We start from the raw sequence: 20,843 nt of genomic DNA on the forward strand, positions 1-20,843 counted from the left end.
TTGCAAACATGTTGACTGTTTGTCGGTTCATTTCATTTCTATAACAGCTTTTTCTTCGCCCGAGAGGGTCAGATAAGTACGCGGTGGTAGCTGCAGAATACATCAATATAACACAAATTTCCTTACAATTCGACTCGATTATATATTTACTGGCTCAATACCATTTCAAAACAGAGACAAAGAACCTTGTTCCAAGAACGCAGCTTAAAGTAAAACCCTGCAGTAGTACATGTGTTGTACCTGTGATTATTTTACTAGGCTGCCTTTTATGTTTCCTTTGTATCTTTGTGCATATTTATTCATTATCGCAATAGCAGTGTTGAATAAGTACCATGTTGAAGCCGTAAAAGTGGTAAAATTCTCCCCGTACTTGTACTCGGTGTTATATTTTCCGGCACTTTGGGATCATGAAGTCAATTCAATGTCACGTAGTACTAGTATTTGTAAATTGCCTGTTTTGGAACTAATGAATGTTCCAATCTGCTGCCTTTGTTTGTTTGTTTTTTCACCATAAAGAAAATAGCTAGGAAAAGGTCCATTGACAATGCTTCTATATATCAACCACTTTTATATAACTTATATGCTGAACTCAATGGTAAGCCATTTGGCTCGGAGCCATGATGATACAATGATATCGAAGGGCATAGGACACTATTTCGAGTTCATTCTGATTTGTTTTAGTATTTGATACAAATGTTTACCATTTTGAGACGAAGATGTACAATAAAATTCAATTTCAACAAAATTCAATTGAGCCGTGCCATGAGAAAACCAACATAGTGGCTTTGCGACCAGCATGGATCCAGACAAGCCTGCGCATCCGCGCAGTCTGGTCAGGATCCATGCTGTTCACTACCGGTTTCTCTAATTGCAATAGGCATTGAAAGCGAACAGCATGGATCCTGACCAGACTGCGCGGATCCATGCTGGTCGCAAAGCCACTATGTTGGTTTTCTTATGGCGCGGCTCAATTGTTAATTACCATAAGACACAATCTTATATCCCAATAAAAGTTAAGTTTTGAAATCGGTTGTTAATCTGTCATTAGATTGATTTCTTTTTATTCTAAAATCAAATCTTCACCACGAAAGTAAAGTTTAGAAATTTATTTACATATAGTTTAGTTCAAACAATAGTTATTTCAATAATAATATAAACATACAAAGAGAATCATTATAAAACGAACAATAATAAATAAGACAGATAAACGTTTGTTATATAAAGAATTGAAAGATATATGAAACTAACTCTAATGATTATATAAATACAGCTCTTAGGCGTAGGTTAAGATATTTATTTACTTCATCTACATGTAATTTGGAACAGTTAGCCAAACATGTTATCTCTCAGGCTAGATGTGAGTTTTAGTATCAAACTGCCAGCATCAAACTTTAGACATCAGCGTGTAATCCTTACCTTATCTTTTATGCCCAATTACGTTGAGATGTGCATTTTGCAACAATTTTAATCTCAGCGCGGGAAACAGACGTGCATAAACAGACATGACGTCAGACCTGTTGTAACGTTAGAAAGACGCACACAACATAAAGTTCCATTTCATTTTATTTTTTGCTGCATAACGTTATGAAATTCTCATTAAGTAAAATAATTTGAATCGAGAAATATACTATAAAGTACAAAGTGCGACTACAATTTTCATCCTGTTTTAAGCAAATAATTTAAGATTCATACACAATCATGTATGAGGGGGCGGAGCTATATCTCTCACAGTGTGAAAATATAGATTTCATATTTTCACAGTGTGAGTGATGATATATAAAAATATTTAACTGATAGAATACAGTATTTCATTAGTTAGCATAAAATAAATGACGTTATCTTCAAAAATTACAATGATATTACGTCAATTGCTATATCAAAAAAGCTCCATGTTGGTCAACACTAAACAAAATATGTCTCAAACTTACAACATAAGTTATTCATTCTTCTCATTCAGGCCAGTTAAAATGTAGTTTAAGTGATCAAAAACTTAGAATTTATAAATCTGAAGTAAAACATGTCGAGCATATGAAAACAAATTATGTTAGAGATCAAAGTAATTTTGATAAGTTACTTGACATTTTACATATGCTGATAATAATAGTTCAAAAGCCTTTTAAAAGAAGATTATCGAAACATGTTGATGATATTATTTTAAAATGAAAAACAAATGTTGGGTATTGTATTTGTGCATTTTAACCCTTATCATGATAGACACTCTTGATTCTGCCTTTGCGACCAGTGTAGATCATGATCAGCCTGCACATCCGTGCAGTCTGATCAAGATCAGCACTGTTTGCCATTCAGTCAGTATCTTTTTGGTAAGCATTACTTTTAACAGTTAATGGTACTGTCCAATTCGAAAGATGGACAAGTTCATTATAGAAATTAAGCAGGATAAGGGCTATCTTTTGGAGATGAAATAAAAGGGTGTCTTTCGTTGGGGTTTCATTTTGTAGATTGACGCAATCACGTTATCCCCCTCGAATATCTATGACTTCATAGTAAAGTTTAATGGTTTAATCTAGATCTATATCCATTTCGGTTTTTTTCTCTCTCTTGTCTTCTTTTCCTACCATCTCTCCAATTTTCTGTGAAGCTTCATTGAAAATCTTTTTTATCTCATCAGCTGGTCTGAATTTTTTGTCTTCATTTTTGATACTATTCTGTATTCCTTCGATGAATTTATCAAAGGAACTTACGACAACTGAAAATATTCCATTTGCCCCTCTGTCATCTTTTCCGTCAGATTCATCGCATGCTTTGTACTTTGACTCGAATTCTTTCTGTATAAGTTTTACAATTTCGTGTAAACTGGATAAACTATCTGATGTGTTTCCTGAGGATCCTTCGTTTTCTTGCGATATTTTACGAATTGGTAATACACTGCTAAAAAAATTTTCTAATCTTTGGGAAGCACGTTTTTCGAAATCGGAACCATTTTCAGTGTTAAGCACTTTTTGGAACAAGTCATGATATAATACAGATATTGCTTCTTCATCCCCATTTTTCATTGATTCAATTAGCTGTTCACATGTATCTAGAAACATTTTCGCTTGCAAACTGTTTGAATCTTTAACGTCTTTATAATCATATGATGACGTGTCATCTACTACAGACCGACCTATTTTCAGTAAGTGCGTACAGAAGTTATCAATCTTTTGAATTGCAGTTTTATCTTCTCCATGTCGTTTGATGAAATTTTCATATATTAAATCATAAAATATACAATTTATCCTTTCCTCTGAATTTCTGTCGATATTCTTTGCTTTTGTCTCTTCACTTAGTATGTCTTCAACCTTTTCAATATCAATAAAATGTGTTTCAGATTTTGGAGGTTTTGACATGAATCTTTTCAAAAATGCCAATGGCTCTCTGCGGATCAATTCGACTTGTTCTCTCAAGACATCGAATAACGTTTCATCACAGCCATTGAGAAGATTCATTCTTCTGACAAAATAAAATGGCAGGTTTCGCTTTTGTAGACAATCTGTCATAAAGTCTAAGCATTTAAGCACCGCAACCGGTACATTTTCATTTGTCCAGAATGATTCGTCTAAATCTTCATTCACCCAAAACATAACGTTTTTCCAATGATATGATGTAAGACATTTTGGTTTAGTCTCAAGAAAACATTTCTGGTAAGCTTTTAATACTCGCCAGCACAATAACTGTTGCTCTTTCATGCTATTTGCGAGTATTATTTCAGATAGGGCAAAAGACAGCCTGAAATACGGGTCTCTCTCTTCGACTACCGGTTTACTATACAAGGCTAAAGGTCGTTTTGCTACGACCTGACATCCTGATTCTAGAATATTTTTCAGAATTACTTTCGAAGGCCATTTTCTCGAACGAGTCAACCACTCAACTGCTACCCGTGGCCATCCTTCAAATTTAAATGCTGGGACGAAGTCTATCGACCTTAATTTTGAGAACGCCATTTCTTCATCTGCTTTTTCATATTTAGTTGTCTTTTTAATACATGCACCTACAGACCAACTTTCTTTTACTTCCCCGGGATCTGAACTCAAGAAGTTTTCGTTTTTATTCATAACGTCTAATTTAGAATTTGAGTCATTTTGTTTTGTTTTTGTTGCTGGATAATCTCGTGCGATTTTTTTCTTGTATGCATTTGCACACAATGATTCAGCTAAAAAAGTATCTCGTGGCGTTTTGTTGTCTCTTTTATCAAGGTATGTGGTACCTTGCATCGAATTACCTTTTCCATCATTGGTAACATCATTCTGACGGTCTCTATTCCTATCCGGAATATTTCTTGTTTCACCATCATCTGTTTCTTTGCCTTCGCCTATGTCAAGAATTTTATTTAACATCTCTAACAGTGAGGTGTTGTCATAGTCAGTTAACGATGGTCTGTTGTTAGTGTCAAACGAAGATGATTCATCTTCAGCATGTGATCTCTCAATTTGTTTTGGTAGATTGATCATTCCACCAAGCATGAATTTGGCATTTTTTTCAATTCTTGCCAATTTAAATTTTAATGTATCGGGTTTACCACTAGAATCAAAAGCATTTTGTCCAAACGGATATAATTGCATCTGTTCTTTTCCTACTGATGTCGATCTTGTTACTTTTAAGAACTTTCCGTCATCGGACAGGACATCCTGTGTATCGTACATCAGTAAAACTTTTGAAAACCTGGAAAATTTTTCAAGAAGTACTTTAAGAACTGCTGCTGGAAGGTACACTCCCTCGATCGGATCATTCACGGTTTGGAAGTACTTCTGGTGTTCATTGTTAACTCTTATATGCAGAAATGCTGGGAATGCTTTGTCGTAATCAAATAGATATTCTTTCAAAATTATCTTGTTGGAAAGCATCAAAACGTCCATATCGCCGCAATCGCCGGGTACGGAAACTTTTGAACCATCAATGCAACTTCCCACAGGAATAAGTTCTTCATTTCCAAATATTTCACGGATAAACATGTTCAGTCTTTCTATTCCCTTTAGAATTGTACCAAAGTATGGATCTATTATTGAGTCAATTTGTTTAGCAAGGATTGTGAAGTCAATGTCTTCTTCTCTCTGCTTAATATCTTCCATAATGCCCAGAATATGATGTTCTTGTTCTATGTTGATCTGCGGTAAAAAGATGATAATTTATTTCATGCTTTTGAAATACTAATACTGGAATATATGAATGGATTAAAACTAATATTTATGCTGTTTCAAACAGTGAAAATACCATAACTATTTTCACTGGTACGGAACTAAGTTTGAATGCAAAATAATAATACAAATGATGAAAACCCGATAAATCTATCTTTGCAAAACACACCTCATTAAAGATGGAAATATTTAGACAAATGTAAAAATTTACGCTCCATCCTATTGTGCCGCCACGACATTGTAACATTATGATGCAGTGCACCTTGAAAAAAAAATCATAAAATAGAAAATAGAAACTTTTTTGTCTTACACCTAGGATCGAAATATATTTCACTTGTGAGCACCTCTCGTAACAAGAGCACCGCCTTGCGGGTGCTGACGCTCATCTGATTTTTTTGTATAATAGAAATATTGTCCTACCCATGATTTTCTAAGTCTAAAAAAGGCCATCATTCTTGCAAAAAAAGCAGGATATAGTTATGTTTCTTGATGTACAGCGTCTGCTTATGATGGTGAAAAACTGTTGCAAGTTTTAAAGCAATAGCTTTGATAGTTTATGAGAAAAGCTGACTTAAACATAATACTCAACCAAGAAAACTGATTTTCTAAGTCCAAACAGGGCAATAATTTTTGCAAAAAGCAGGATGGAGTTATGTTTCTTGATGTACAGGGTCAGCTTATGATGGTGAACAAGTGTTGCAAGTTTCAAAGCAATGGCTTTGATAGTTAAAGAGAAAAAGTTGACCTAAACATAAAACTTAACCAAGAAATTTGATATTTTCTAAGTACAAAAGGGGCCATAAATCTTGCAAAAAGCAGGATGGAGTTATGTTTCTTGCTGTACAGGGTCAGCTTATGATGGTGAACAGGTGTTGCAAGTTTCAAAGCAATAGCTTAGATAGTTTAGGAGAAAAGCTGACCTAAACATAAAACTTAACCAGACAACGCCGACGCCGGCACCGATCAAGTGATTCATTTTTTTTTCAAAAAATCAGATGAGCTAAAATGGTGTTCTCTCGTGAAATATATTTCGATCTTACACCCAAAAAAAACCCCACACACTCTTCAATGAATATAAAACATTAGTCCTTAATAATTAAGTTAATAAAAATCTATATTGTTATTCAAATATAAATTCCAAGGAAATAATCGCAACTTATACACAAGAATAACCTGACAGACACAGAAACAGTTAAAAAACATAACTTACATTGATAATAGAACTGGAATTTATCTGCCAGTCTTACTTTTAGAATAACTGACTGACAAATGAAATGGCTCAAATCTAACAAAGATCCGACAGAACAATACATTAGTTTAATTTTGAGTTAATTAAAAAAGATAATATTCGACGTACCTATTCACACAATATAAACTCCTATTTCTGCAGCACACAAGGACAGGAATGCGAAAACTGCCGAAACGTTGATAGAATTTGTTGTTTCTCAGTCGACTTTAAGTTTATTCAGCACACGAATAATAAACATCCCAAACGCCAGCGCATTTTGAAATATGATGTCTATGACAGTAATTTTAATTCATCAGTTTGCTTTAGTAAAACTGGGGACTTTTCTAATTGCAATGTTAATTCACGTCGGTAGTTCTTTTGTTTCCTTATCTTTGGTAAAGAAAAGGTAAGAAATTAAGTTGAAATAAATTTCCTGATAAAATCAAAAGGTGCAGGACATCGAAACTACAACTTTGATACATGAAATGTATTGTTCTAAAAAGGAAATATTCTTCCGTACGAAACGAGTAGTTTTAGAAGAATCAAGTTTGAACCATTATACGCCGGTTTTATAAGGCCCTCCAGATCATACGAAAACAAAGTAAAAGGAAACTTTAAAGATATCAGGAAATTATTGCAATATTTCTTAACAAGAAGACTTTTAAACATAGTTACAGATTATGGGAACACATCAGAATTAGTTGTACTACTTTTCCAATTCAAAAGCGTTTGTCACTGGGTACCAAAGGTAAACTGCCTTATATAAAGGGTAGTTTAGTAACAATTCTCAGTGGTGTATTGGTAAGATGGTAGGAAAGATTTTATTGCCGAAGTATTACAGAATAAATGTTAATGGACGTGGTGTTAAAATCTCACTACCTATCAGATTCGTGCCGTGTTTGAAAAGTAAAACTGTCAGATTACTTAGAGATAATAGACTTACACAGGTGAAATATTACGAAGAAAAACTGAACATATTTAGTGCATGTGATAAAGTAAATATGCCAGACATACCGGAAGTGATTTCAATTTGAGGAGCCTATTTCTCCGTTTGTAGCAAAAACGCATCTAAATTCGCCAGTTGCCTTGACGTTACAAATTACCAACTTCATACAGCTTGCTTTGACTCTAAACTCAGTTTTGTCACAATACTTAAAACACAGATAAGTGCATTTCAAATAGTGCAGTCGGACATACTTGAAAATAGTTCAGTCAAACTTAAACGGGAAATATCGTTCAGGCCGTGGGATAAATACGTTTTTGGCACAGACAATTTCTGTAGTGATTTTTTAACATGAGCTAGAAAATGTAAAATATCTTTTATGTAAACTTAGCTTGTTCAATGAAAAACAAATTGAAAATGAAAAAAAAATGTGCTGAGTTGTTCAGTTCCCTTATACAAGCCAAGGAAAATGAAATCGAGATTTTGTCAAAAAATAATGAGTTGTTGATTAGTGAAATTTCCCTTAAAATTCAAATCAAAACACTTATGGCTGAAAATGCAAATCTTAGGTCAGATGGTAAGAATATCAAGACCGAAATGATTTAATTGAAGAAAAATGTGTTTTAAAAGAAAGAACAACCCCTCCTGGACAAGCAGAAACATATTTAATATAAAAATATTTTATTGCATAAAAAGCTCACTGAAACACCGGGATCTGCACATACTCCTAAATGGAGTCAGTGGCGCAGTGGTTAGCAGGTTGGTCTACAACGCCAGCTGTCTGGGTTCGATTCCCGGTCGCAGCTGATATCCCGACTAGTGTTCAGTGCTGGGTGATATGCTTAAATTGGTACTGTTTCCAGCAGTATCGGCCTAGACTGGATGCTGGGGAGGTAAATATGACATCTGCCGTGGGCTCGGCTGGAAATAAGTTATTCCATCCATTCCAGGTGGGGACTTTCGTCAACTACCCACGTTAAACAAGAACCTTTACCATATTTTAATGAAAAACAAAGTCATGTAGTAAATATACTCTCAGTAAATTTGGCAAAGATGTGACTCCCGCACTTTGGTTCGCGGATTTATATGGCTTGGCTCCTCATGTGTTAAAGTGTTAAAAGTCCAAAGGTTCTGTTAGCATCTCCCGCGGCAGTTACAATAATTTAAAATCAAATGACAAGGAGAGTAGAAATATACTCTTTGCACTGTTAGTGACCAGTCTTATCACGAGCTTACTGTTGTGTCTGATCTGCCCACATTAAATTCTGTCCGCCAAGAGAGATTAAAACTTAACTCTTATTTTTGAAATTTCACGTTGCCCGGGGAATGTTTCCGGTTATTATTATTATTATTATTATTATTATTATTATATTATTACTATTATACCAGATTTGTTGAGCGCCCTTTTCATATGAAATATACGTTATACAAGGGCGCTTTACAATTAAACATGTGACATATCGCAGATACGCAGGAAAATAACAAAACATGACATATGCAAGCATAAAACTGAAACTGAATAATTTAATTAAACGTTTTTTTATAGACGATATATTCGATGGCATAGTACATAATAATAAAAACATAATAGTTATTACATCAATATCAATAATGACAATGATAATAATTACAGCCTTACTGTAACAAACAACCATGACCGCATCCCCTTGAGGTCGTTTTACCCCTATTGCCAATACCAATGCTTAAAGCACCTGGTACGCCCAGACGGGCTGCGTATAGAGATTCAACCCCTATCATATACTGCATTAGATAGAAATACCACACACTTCAAGTGAAACTCAAGTCTTGCAAAAAAAAAAACACACATAGAACGTCATAACCCTTAAAATGTGACATGATGAAATAAAAGATGAATTGACAATTTAGTTAATTACATGATGCATTGTACAGTTAAGAGGTCTTCGTCAGCGACGAATGACTTGCCGTAGTTCTGTATCACAAAAATAACAATGGCATATTTATTATGTGTAGAAACAGTCACAGTTGGTATCTATGTGTTGTAGAAAAATTTGAAAAGGTGTGTTTTGAGAGCTCTTTGAATGAATTAAGTGATGAACATTTTCTGAGATTGTCAGGGAGAGAGTTACATAGTTTTGCGGCGGCAACTCTGAAACTTCTATCCCCGTAGGAGACCAGTCGACATTTTTGTGGCACAAGGGTTGTTGCTGCACTTGCTGACCTCAGATTTCTAGTTGGCACGTACACCTCCAGTTAGACATTCACATACACCGGCGACTGTCCGTGCAAGGTCTTGAATGTTTGAATGAGAATTTTGTATTTGATTATATCTTGTATTTGAAGCCAATGAAGATCTTTAAGGATTGGTGTTATATGTTCAAAACGGGTTGATTTCGTAATAAGACGTGCAGCTGTGTTTTGGACATTTTGCAGTTTGCTCGTTGTTGATCTGGGCACGCCGTACAAAAGAGCATTGCAGTAATCTAATCCTGAGGTCACAAGCGAGTTTATAAGGGTTTTGGTGGCATCAGTTGTCAAATATTGTCGAATACACTTCACCGTTAAAAGAAATCACGGAGTACATTAAGTCTCACCATATAGCTGATGGTCAAGCAATTCCAATTAAAATTTCTGGTGATGGAACAAAAGTCAGTCGGCTGTCAAGTTTTGTGACAATTTCGATAAGTATAGCGCGAGAAGTTGAAATTAAGCGGACTACCTTTAACTTTTTGACCAAGACTTTGATCGATATAATGTTCCAGGACGATTTTTACCGGGGTTTGATGTCTACACGCTAGTATTCGGTGTCTTGGCAAAATTGTGTATTATCACCGTTTTCATTTTCGAAATGTCTTTAGAAGACGATATTCGATATTATTTCATGCAGAATTATACATTATAATTTTTACCCTACCACAACAACTTGAAGTTAAGGTATCTAATGTCGCTTTGTCGCGGAAAAAGGAACTGACACGAAAAGAAAAAGTTAGGACTTAAAAACTACAAATTCAGTCGACAAGTTGACATTTGCACGACAAATGTCGCGTTACAAACTTCGACTTTGCAACTTTTCGAGGAAATATATTTGCTCGAGAAGTTGAAATTAGTGAGACGATTGTTGTGTTAAAAACTTCAAGATTTCGACTATTCACGGGATTTTTTTAGCGCGGCATGTTGAAATTAAATGCTTATATTCAAGTTGTCGCATAATTGTCTGGTCCAACGGTCGGTTGCGGAAACATGATTCTGTAGATATTGGCGTGATCAGGCCGGTAGATCTATATTACGCATTCTGGTTGGTACATACATATATCACATTGTATTTTCCACTACATCCAGATAGAGTAAATTAATTCTGTACGTGCATTCGTGCGTGCGTGTGTGTTTTCTCATATGCATACCCACTAGAAAAAATGTAATCTCTATGATAACAAATTAATAGAAATATTTCCTCAACAATATTTCAACCTTTAACGGTTCTTATCTAGGTACAAGCAATTTTCGAATCTGAAAATATCTAACTTCTATGTTACGTCCAAAATGAGATGATTAACGCTGCAATTTCAGTAGTTGTCCGACAGGGCCATGATGCAACATTCTTGCATACTTTTTACACTGGATCCGTCCATGCATTAACGGGAGAAAAATTGTGTGCAAACAAGGCAATTCACGTGATGCTAATACCAGATTTTTATATTTTAAATGCTTTCCCGGGGACGTTTATGTATTTCTGCGCATATTGACACCTGCATCTGCGTCTTGTTTCTTTTATGAAAACCTCTTCTTGTAGCATAAAAGATGCATTCTAAACCGTAGAATGATTTGCTGTATCAGTTACCAACGCAAATTCCGCTGCCCCCAACACTGTTCGTACTCGATTCTTCCCTTGTTTACTCCCCTTTTAGAACTCAGCGTCTTTTTAGTTTTTGTAGATAACTGTGAATGTTTAAGAATCGCGTGTAACTTGTGCGATTGATTGTTTTCAGGGATCATATTTATGATTTTGGTAAGTATCAGTCGGTATGTTTTTACCTAATTTCTCGGAGAATCTTTACACTACGTTTGTACTCATCTGTACTCCAAATGTGTTCATTCTCAATTTAAATCGAATGTAAAGTTATTATTCTTTAAACTGTGCTCCTGTTCACCGAATCGTGAAGTTATATGAACAATTATTGGTTATTTCATGTTTTTAATAACGAGAGATCAAAAAATCATTTAAAATAAACCCTTCAAAATGTACTCTTGATAGTGTTGTTTATTTCTGGGCCCTGCATGGATACGGATATTTAAAACATGTTTACCGTTTCCAAGAACAACAGAATGGTAAGTAAAAAATGTACCGGAATCGTAAAGTCATCACATATGAAAACAATACATTTAGTCGTCGTGTGATGTTTCTATGCAAGAATAGCGACAATACACGTTTGTTTTGTGTATTTACGTCTGCAGAAGCCCTTGGGACCTTCGGTCTCGGTCACAAACAATCCCGCGGGCTTCTGCTGTTCTTTTGTGGTGGTCTTAAAGAAAATACTGAGGCGGAATATTTAGATGTAGATAAACATATTTAAAAAGAGATCATTGGAAGAATGTTGCGAATAGAGAGATTGTCCCAGACTCTGTTGCTTGTAACAAATAAACCTTATTTGAATCATTCTCATCACCTTGGATAAGATGGGATAAATATACAGGTGAGCACCATGGAAGTGTGTAGGAATATTTTACTTATACTCGCAACAAAGTTGTCTTTACATTTCATTGTTGACGTATCCTTGAAATGTGTGTATAAAAATTTGCACATGCTGAAGTATCATCAGCAAAATGATATAATTGTGATATATAATGCTGATGACAGAACAGTCTCTCTACGAAGATAATGACTTTAACTTTTCTGTACTCTAGACCTTTGAACTACTGTCCAACAAAACAATGGGATTTATCATCTGACCACTTACAACCAACCTATGAATTTTGACGATTGTAGGTCAAATCAACCTTCAGTTACTGATCGGAAACCGAATTATTTCATCTTTAAGAAAACAGACCTCAAAATCAATAAGGGTCGGCTATTGCTAACGTCTAACCTGCCTACCCAGTTTTAGATTTGAGGTTCCTACGTCAAAATTCTATAGTTATCAAATGGAATCCAAAGTGTCAGACGGAGAGACGAACAGTTCAGCCACTAAAGATGCCGCCCTGTTCCACAAGGGGGTGGGGCGCATAAAATGTTACAAAGGTGGGTGTATATGATACAATTTAAGAGAAATAACAAATTGTATGTACATGTAACATAACGGTAAGACGCTTCGCTGAAAGTATTAATAAATTTCGGTACAGTGAATTAGAACAATGACAAGTAAATTTATCCTCTGTTCCAGTCAGTTGCACGGCGGTGAAAATGAAATAATTAGTTTGAGATTGTAAACAAAATGCAAGGAAAGCATAGGGATCATATCAAATTTAAGGTAAAAAAAATGACTATTAAGTACACAAAAGTCTGAATTAATGCCTTGTCTAACATGTCGGTATATATTGACACTACTTGTCGTCAATACTGATCGTCAATGCTCTGCTTCGTTTCGCTTTTTCAGTTATATAACATAACAAATGGGATATTTAGCATTTTAATAAAGATATGGGATTGACCACGCTCGTTGGCGATGTAAAGGCTTATCTAATCAATCAATTTTAGCATTGGCAGGTGTATTGACTGAAAATTTACTGAAAGAATAGCAAACAGTGCAGACCATGATCGGCATGCAAGGCAACAGGCTAAAGGTTAATCATATTTATCTTCTAGTCATCCATCCGCGTCTGTCTATCAGTTTAACAGTTTAACTGCATGTCATTTCGACTCATAGTCAAAATCGTACAGTAATTATCAATTGTCAAAAAACAATATTTCGTTTCCGCATCGCATCGTATCGTTTAAGGACTTAAAAACCTTGATACAAATAATTGCCTTATTAAATCGGCGGTGTGCAAAATCAGAAACTTCCAGCCTATTGTAAAAGGACCGGACAACAAACATGAGATGTGTCTCAAAACCTCTTAGAATAATTTTACAATTTTACCTGTTGACACAGGATATAACGAAGTAAAATATTCCTGTAAAAAGTAACGATTTGATAAACTTTGTCGCACATGTGACTTTAGACTACCGTTTAATTTCAAAATGAGATCTGAATTACAAAGGCAAACTTTAATAAACTAGTTGATTTAATTTAACAATATTTATTTCTATACATTCATGTACACACACAGTAAAACATTGTCAAGAAAACTATAATTGAAAATAAAGCCGAAAAGTAAAATAAAATAAGCATGGTTAATAAGCCTTTGAAAGAATACATCTTCTTACAGTACGCAGATTATGATAACGATTACCTTATTGAAGAAGTTTATGCGCAATATATTGAATAATATTATTGCAAGCATCAATATCACTACATACACCATTAAAGCGTATAAATGCATAAATATATATCCATTGCAAAGTTGCATAGGGTATATCGCTGTGTAATGTAGAGAAAGTCAAAAATTAAAGTCAGCTCTTTACCTTCTTGATTTACATTAACAAGATTTAAAGCTATATGGGTGTATCCCCATATCTAACTTAGAGAAATAAACAATATTAGAATTAAAGCTGACCTCTTTTACTTCCTTGTAAAAACATAAGATATAGAGCTGCATTGCGAAAAATGTCTTAAGACTCCCTTAACAGAATTTGACCGGTGGTAACGTCAAATATTAACGTTCATCTCTACACTCAGTTTGCCAAAGGAAACACATTATAATGATTATACCAAAGCTTTATTAGATTGAAGACTTGTCTCAGACTGGCATGCTGATGCCCCTATCACTTTAAAACCCTTAATTTGGAGCAGCCAAAAAACAAAAACAGTATCTAAACTGCCTGCATCAAGCTTGCATTCGGGGTCTGTTAACTTTTTTTATAAACTTTAACTTGAGGCAATTAGGAAAACTCATTATCTCTAGCTTGAAGTTAAAGTCTCAAACTGCCGACAACAAACTTCTAGTCTGAGACTTACATCCTATAGCTTTAAGAAGCTAGAAAACAAAACATCTCTCCTCCTTACAATAACATTCATTGCTGGACTCGTGTCCTTTTGAAACAATTAGAAATCACATTTACCATGTTTTGTTAAAAACTACTAATTAATGATATTGTTGAATAATGAATATGTCAATGTTGCTGCATGCTGTTATTGAATGATTGATTCACCTTTAGTTTTTGATCGTTGAAACTGGTCATGCAAGTCTAAGCATGAGTCCTATCTATGCTGTTTGTCTCCTAAAATATCAATCAATACTATGAAATGATTTAATATCTTGGTCATGCAAGTGCCTGGCTTTGACCAAAACGGTTACTTGGTTGAAATATAACTTTATGGCTTTAGTTTAGTTTAAAGTACTTATTCCCAAGAGTATACACTTATTGTTCGACTTGCCGATCCATTTTCAAAACTATTGCCCGATGTTTTTATATACTTCTTCTCCTTTAGTGGCAATAAGGTTTGCAGAAGATTAATGGAGAGCTTTATGTTATCCGTTGATTTTACTTTTGAAGAAAACTAAATGAGGCTTAAGTTTTGGTTGTGGATTTATCCCGCTACCAAAGTTACAAGTGTATTTCTATCAGCCATATAGCATCTTTATTTTATTCCGAATTACATCCAAATGATGTTCATGTGCTACACAAAATAGTCCCATTCATGAACAATGCGGATGAATTATCAATGAACAAGTAGTTCTTATTCAACCTGTATCCACTCACACTGACCATTTAGATTGTATTAGATCCATCACTGATAAGGTATTCCAGCACATGGTTACATCACAAGCTAGGTCAGGCAGAGTTCATGTTCGATATGAGGCACATTAAATTTGTATTTGTTTTTCATTCATGTATATTCATAGACTGGTATTTAAACAGAAAATAAATCTACCAAAAACCCGAAACCATCAGGCATTTCAGGCTTTGATTTTCATTGAGATTGTTTTTCGTGGATTGATGCTACCACTAAATGCGAACAAAATTGCCCCCATTCAATATACAGGATTTAACAGTAATAATCAATACTTTAATCAAGATCTATATCCATTTCGGCTTTCTTTTCTACCTTGGTTTACCTTCCTGTTATTGCTCCAATGTTCTGTACAGTTTCCTGTAGGATTTTCCTTATCTCATCAAATAGATTAAAAGTTTTGTTTTCATTTTTGGTACTCTTCTCTATTCCATCCATTAATTTTGCAAATGCACCGTTGGCAATTAAGTTAAAAGATATTCCATTTAGCTCTTTTCCGTCATGTTGGTGGAAACTGGAACAAACATTGCTTACGTTTTTCGAGAGTCCGTAGTCTTGCGGTCTCTTCACAACTGATGATACAGTACTTAACACATTTGCAAAGCTTTGCGATATAACTCTATCGGAATCTGTACCATCTTCGTTGTTAAGCACATTATCCATTACTGTTAGAAATAAGTCCATTGTTTCAAAAAATCCTTCTTTGCTGTAGTTTTTCATTGATTCCATTATATTTTCAGATGTATCTAGAAGCAATTTCTCTTGCGAACTGTTTGAATTCTGAACGTCTTTAGGGTCACATGATAACCTTTCATCTTCTTCAGACCGCCGTTTTTTAAGCAACTCTAAAATGGCTTTAGGAAACTGAAATCCAGATTTGTCGGATTCATACATAAATTTAAGCAAAAAGCAATTCGCGATGTCCTCTGAACGTCTGTCGATATTATTTGCTTTTGTCTCTTCACTTAGTATGCCCTCAATCTTTTCAATATCCATAAAATGTGTTTCAGCTTTTGGAGGTTCTGATATGAATCTTTTTAAATATGCCAATGGCTCTCTGCGGATCAAATCGACTTGTTCTCTCAAGATATCAAATATCGTTTCATCACAGCCATTGAGAAGATTCATTCTTCTGACAAAATAAAATGGCAGGTTTCGCTTTTGAAGACATTCTTTCATGAAGTCTAAGCATTTATACACCGCAACCAGTACATTTTCATCTGTCCAGAATGATTCGTCTAAATCTTCATTTACCCAAAACAAAACGTTTTTCCAATGATATGATTTAAGACATTTTGGTTCAGTCTCAAGGAAACATTTCTGGTAAGCTTTTAATACACGCCAGCACAATAGTTGTTGCTCTTTCATGTTTTGTGCGAGTATTACTTCAGATAGAGCAAAAGACAGTCTGAAATACGGGTCTCTCTCTTCGATTACCGGTTTGCTATACAAGGCCAAAGGTCGTTTTGCTACGACCTGACATCCTGAGCCAATAATCTTTTTCAGAATTTCTTTCGATGGCCATTTTCTCGAACGAGTCACCCATTCATCTGCTACCCGTGGCCATCCTTCAATTTTAAAGGCAGGTACGAAATCTATCGATTTTAATTTTGAAAAAGACGTTTCGCGTTTTGCTGTTCCAGACGTTTTAATGCATGCACCTACTGAATGACTTTCTTTTACTACTTCAGGGTCTGAACTCGTGGCGTTTTTGTTTTTATGCTTATTATTTATTCGTTTTGTTCTTGCCGCTGGACGATCTGTTGATAATTTTCTGTTATGTGCATTACCACGCAATAAATCAGTTGAAAACATATCTTGTGGCGTTTTGTTGTCTTTTTTGTCGAGGTATATTGTACCTTGCATCGCATTACTTTTTCCATCTTCAGCAGCATCTGTCTGACTGTCTTTATTCGTATCTTGAATATTTCTTGTTTTATCACTATCAGTGTTTTTGCGTCCGCACATGTCAAGAATTTCATTAAACATCTCTAACAGTGAGGTGTTGTCGTGTTCAGCTAACAGTGATCTGTTGTTAGTCGCAAACGTGGATGTTTCATCTACAGCATGTGTTCTTTTAGATTGTTTTGCCAGAGTTATAACTTTACCGAATGTGCATTTGCCAACCTTTTCCATTATTGTCAAATTACGTTCTATCATATCTGGTTTATCACTGAACTCAAAAGCGTTTTGATCATCTGGATATAACCGCATCTGTTCTTTTCCAACTGATGTTATTCTTATTACTTTCAAGAACTTTCCATCTTCGGACAGGTCATGTTGTATATTGTAATTAAGCAACATTTTTGATAAGAATGACGACTTTGTATGATGCTCTTTAAGAACAGCTGCTGGAAGGTACACTCCCTCGATCGGATCTTTCACGGTTTGGAAGTACTTCTGGTGTTCATTTTTAACTCTAATACGCAGAAATGCTGGGAACGCTTTGTCGTAATCAAATAAATGTTCTTTCAAAATATTCTTGTTGGAAAGCATCAAAACGTCCATATCACCACAGTCGCCGGGTACAGTAACTTTTGAACCATCTACGCAGCTTCCGACAGGAATAAGTTCTTCATTTCCAAATATATCGCAACTACATAGTATATTCCATGTTTCAATATCTCTTAACAATGTAACAAAGTCTGGATCTATTTTCGAGTCAATTTCTCTAGCACGTGTTGTGAAACCACGGTGTTCGTCGTTAGGCTTAGAATCAGTCATTATGTTTTGAATATGATGCTCCCGCTACATCAGTCTGTTGTACAAAGAAAATGAAATATTTTACAACCTTTATAACATGTATCATTGTTTAATGGAATAAACTACACGTGTGGATTTTTTAATGATAATTTTAACTAATTTCAATTTAGATCATAAGAATTTTGAAGAAAAGTATCATTTTTCTTGCGACATGTAAAGAGAAGGAAAACATAACAAAGAAAAGAAAGAAAAAAAACAAGAGCTGTCTATGATGAACAGTCGGATATTACTTATCAAATTCGTTTAGACTTATGACCCAATTGACTGACCGCAGGGTGTAGTGCTACTGTGTATTAAATCGTTAGGAAAAACGTTGTCAGCTACAGAGCAAGTACGACTTCTGTCATATTATAAAATAGGAGTAGGTAAAGTTTGTGTTTGTCAGCTACAGGGATGAATTTTCAAAATTATCTAGTGTTTTGATAATTTGCAAGGAGTTTCAGATGGTTCATGCCCGTATAAACACAAAAAAAATAGCATTTATTTCTTAAATATACAGATTTTGACCTTCTTTGTTTAACTTGCAATCAAATTGAGCCATGTTAGAATCTTATTGTCGAATGAAAATTGTCTTCATATCAATGCATATTCAGCTTAAAACTTTGCCTTGGAAAGGCTGTGTTATAGCTATTCCTGTTAGATTTTTGTCAATGAGTATATTTCAGTAGTTTTGTGCATAGAAATATACACGTTTATTAGTAAAATTTTCGTTTATTTAAAATTGATTTTAAGCATTTTAAATAGATAAAAAATAAGCCCGTCTCCGACAAAGCTATGTTACGCGAAGCTTCGTCTGGTGTTAATGCTTTTTTAGATAACATTGCTATTTATTATTGCACATTGTAAAAGCCTCGGTCAATCTTTGGAAAAACCTCTATAATGTATGTGTAATGATTACTGATGAAAATAATATGTAAAATAATATCTCTTATAACATTTACCTTGTGTTTAAAGAATAACTATAAAAGAATGACATTTTATAAAACTTACCTAATTCAACTCCAGCATCTGCCTGCAATTTTTTAACAAACGTTTTTTTAGAATTGTCGCGAATGCAAAAATTAATGAAAAGGTGAACAGACTTAAACAGTCGATATGTTTTATATAGAATATTAATGATATACATTCCATACGTCCATCTAATTACTCATGCTAAGTTGATTCATTTTCTAGTAAAATCTCAATGCACTTGACTACGCATACAATTTTCAGGAATAAAATGCTTTTTCACAAAGACACATTTCAATATTTTTTTATCAATGAAAATTTATCTTATTTATTTAACCTATGTTGGAGGCTTAGCATGACGTTAAACTGACTATTTATACGTTAGATCTGGTGTTTTAAATAGCAATGACTGACTGATTGTGTTTTTTTTTATTTCCTTATTTTTTTTGGTGAAAGAAAGATTAGAAAATCAAGAATAATAAATTTCCTTATACAATTCAAAGATACAGGATATTAAATATTTAACGTACAAAGTTTGATTAGATTTTAATCAAGCAAGTTTGAAAGAGATAATTACTTTTTTTTAAAACTCTTAATATTCTGAATTAAAATTCCGCAAAAGTTTCACTTTTGACCAATCTTTTACAAGATATTCATTGGCCATCGTTCACAAAAATATTTACCTTTAGATGTTTACTTCAGATTTAAAAAAAAAATCTTAATCACGTAATCATACTAAATATACATTTATTAGGGGTGTACTATTTTTAGCTCGTCTGATTTTTGAAAATAGTCTACGATAGACTTCTCTTGATCGTCGGCGTCGGCGTATAAGTTAAGATTTAGGTCCACTGTAAAAGCAGTAGTTTTGAAACTTTGCACACTTGTTTAATATCATCATTAGGCCAGTAAGTAGATCAAGAACAATTACTCGCACATGCAGTTTGGCGGAATTATGGCCCTTTTATGTTAAGAAAATCTGGATTCTTGGCTGGATATTTTGTTTTACTTTTTTTTCATAAATACTGTAAGAGATATATAGATTCTTGTTTATTGTCATTAGTTTACTAAGTAGGTACAGAACCATAACTACCTCTTGCATTTATCAGAATTGTTGCCCTTTTTAACTTAGAAATTTGACATCTCTTTGCTATTTTTGTCTAGATTCACTTTATATAAAAACTGTAAGAGATATAACTAATATAAACTTTGTATATTTGTTTATTAGCATTTGGTTACTAAGAAGGTCAGTCAAGAGCCATAATTAGCTATTGCCTTTGTCAAAATTATGGTCCTATATGTAACTTAGAAAATTGCTATTTCTTTCTTGGTTATTTTGTTCAGGCTTACTTTTTTAATACTATTGTAGTGCCCCTAGCGGTGCTGTACTTTGGGTGGGGGTAAAATTGTAAATGAACAGACCAAGGGCAAAGGGCCAACAGTCAGGGGACAAAGTCCTCCAATTCCTATACTATAATGGGTTACTCGTTTTATTTATATGGGGGTAATCAATAAGTTGAATAAACTAGGGTCTGGTCGCGACCCCTTTAGGCTGGTATCGCCTAAGGCAAGGCTGGTAGCGCCCGAGTATAAAGGCTGGTAGCGCCCGAGTTCAAAATTATTTCAAAGTTCAAATGAACTGTTAAATAAACTACTGACAATGTTCCTTTCGGCTTCAAACAACTTTTTATTTTGAGGAGCCTTAACAATAATTATTAATCAAGACACAAATAAAAAAAAGTCAATATGAACAATCGGCAAAAGTCGCGAAGCAGACGGACCGAAACACTAGAATTTACAGAGTTTTTCTAAGAGAAAAACAGCCACATACAGCTAATAAATATAACTGTATAATTTACTAGTAATAAGTACCTTGATGTTTCAAAGTTAGAACAATTTTGTTACAAGTTTTGAAGTAAAATAATTTAAAGATCTGAGAGAGACCGAAAATACAGCCTGTGTGTACAAGAGACGGAGGCAAAGTGATAATTTCAGCGTTCTACTAATTAACCTTTTGGTAT

The 20,843-nt window shown here is 34.3% G+C and overlaps 2 protein-coding genes across 2 annotated transcripts; both read right to left on the minus strand.

Annotated features, from left to right (window-relative positions):
* Nucleotides 1–1,133: 1,133 nt before the first annotated feature.
* On the minus strand, nt 1,134–6,691 carry LOC128550367 (uncharacterized). Its single transcript, XM_053529293.1, has 2 exons — nt 6,490–6,691; nt 1,134–5,102 (listed from the first exon to the last, which is right to left on the minus strand). Exon 2 carries the CDS (start codon nt 5,064–5,066, stop codon nt 2,520–2,522), a length of 2,547 nt encoding a protein of 848 aa, XP_053385268.1. The 5' UTR covers nt 5,067–5,102; nt 6,490–6,691; the 3' UTR covers nt 1,134–2,519.
* Nucleotides 6,692–13,475: 6,784 nt separating this feature from the next.
* LOC123536715 (uncharacterized) lies at nt 13,476–19,211 on the minus strand. Its single transcript, XM_045320094.2, has 2 exons — nt 18,865–19,211; nt 13,476–17,869 (listed from the first exon to the last, which is right to left on the minus strand). The coding sequence occupies exon 2, from the start codon at nt 17,833–17,835 to the stop codon at nt 15,433–15,435; it is 2,403 nt and encodes an 800-aa protein (XP_045176029.2). The 5' UTR covers nt 17,836–17,869; nt 18,865–19,211; the 3' UTR covers nt 13,476–15,432.
* Between the last annotated feature and the right edge of the window lie 1,632 nt (nt 19,212–20,843).

This window comes from Mercenaria mercenaria, chromosome 17, assembly GCF_021730395.1.
Source record: "Mercenaria mercenaria strain notata chromosome 17, MADL_Memer_1, whole genome shotgun sequence".
Classification (NCBI taxonomy): Eukaryota; Metazoa; Mollusca; class Bivalvia; order Venerida; family Veneridae; genus Mercenaria; species Mercenaria mercenaria.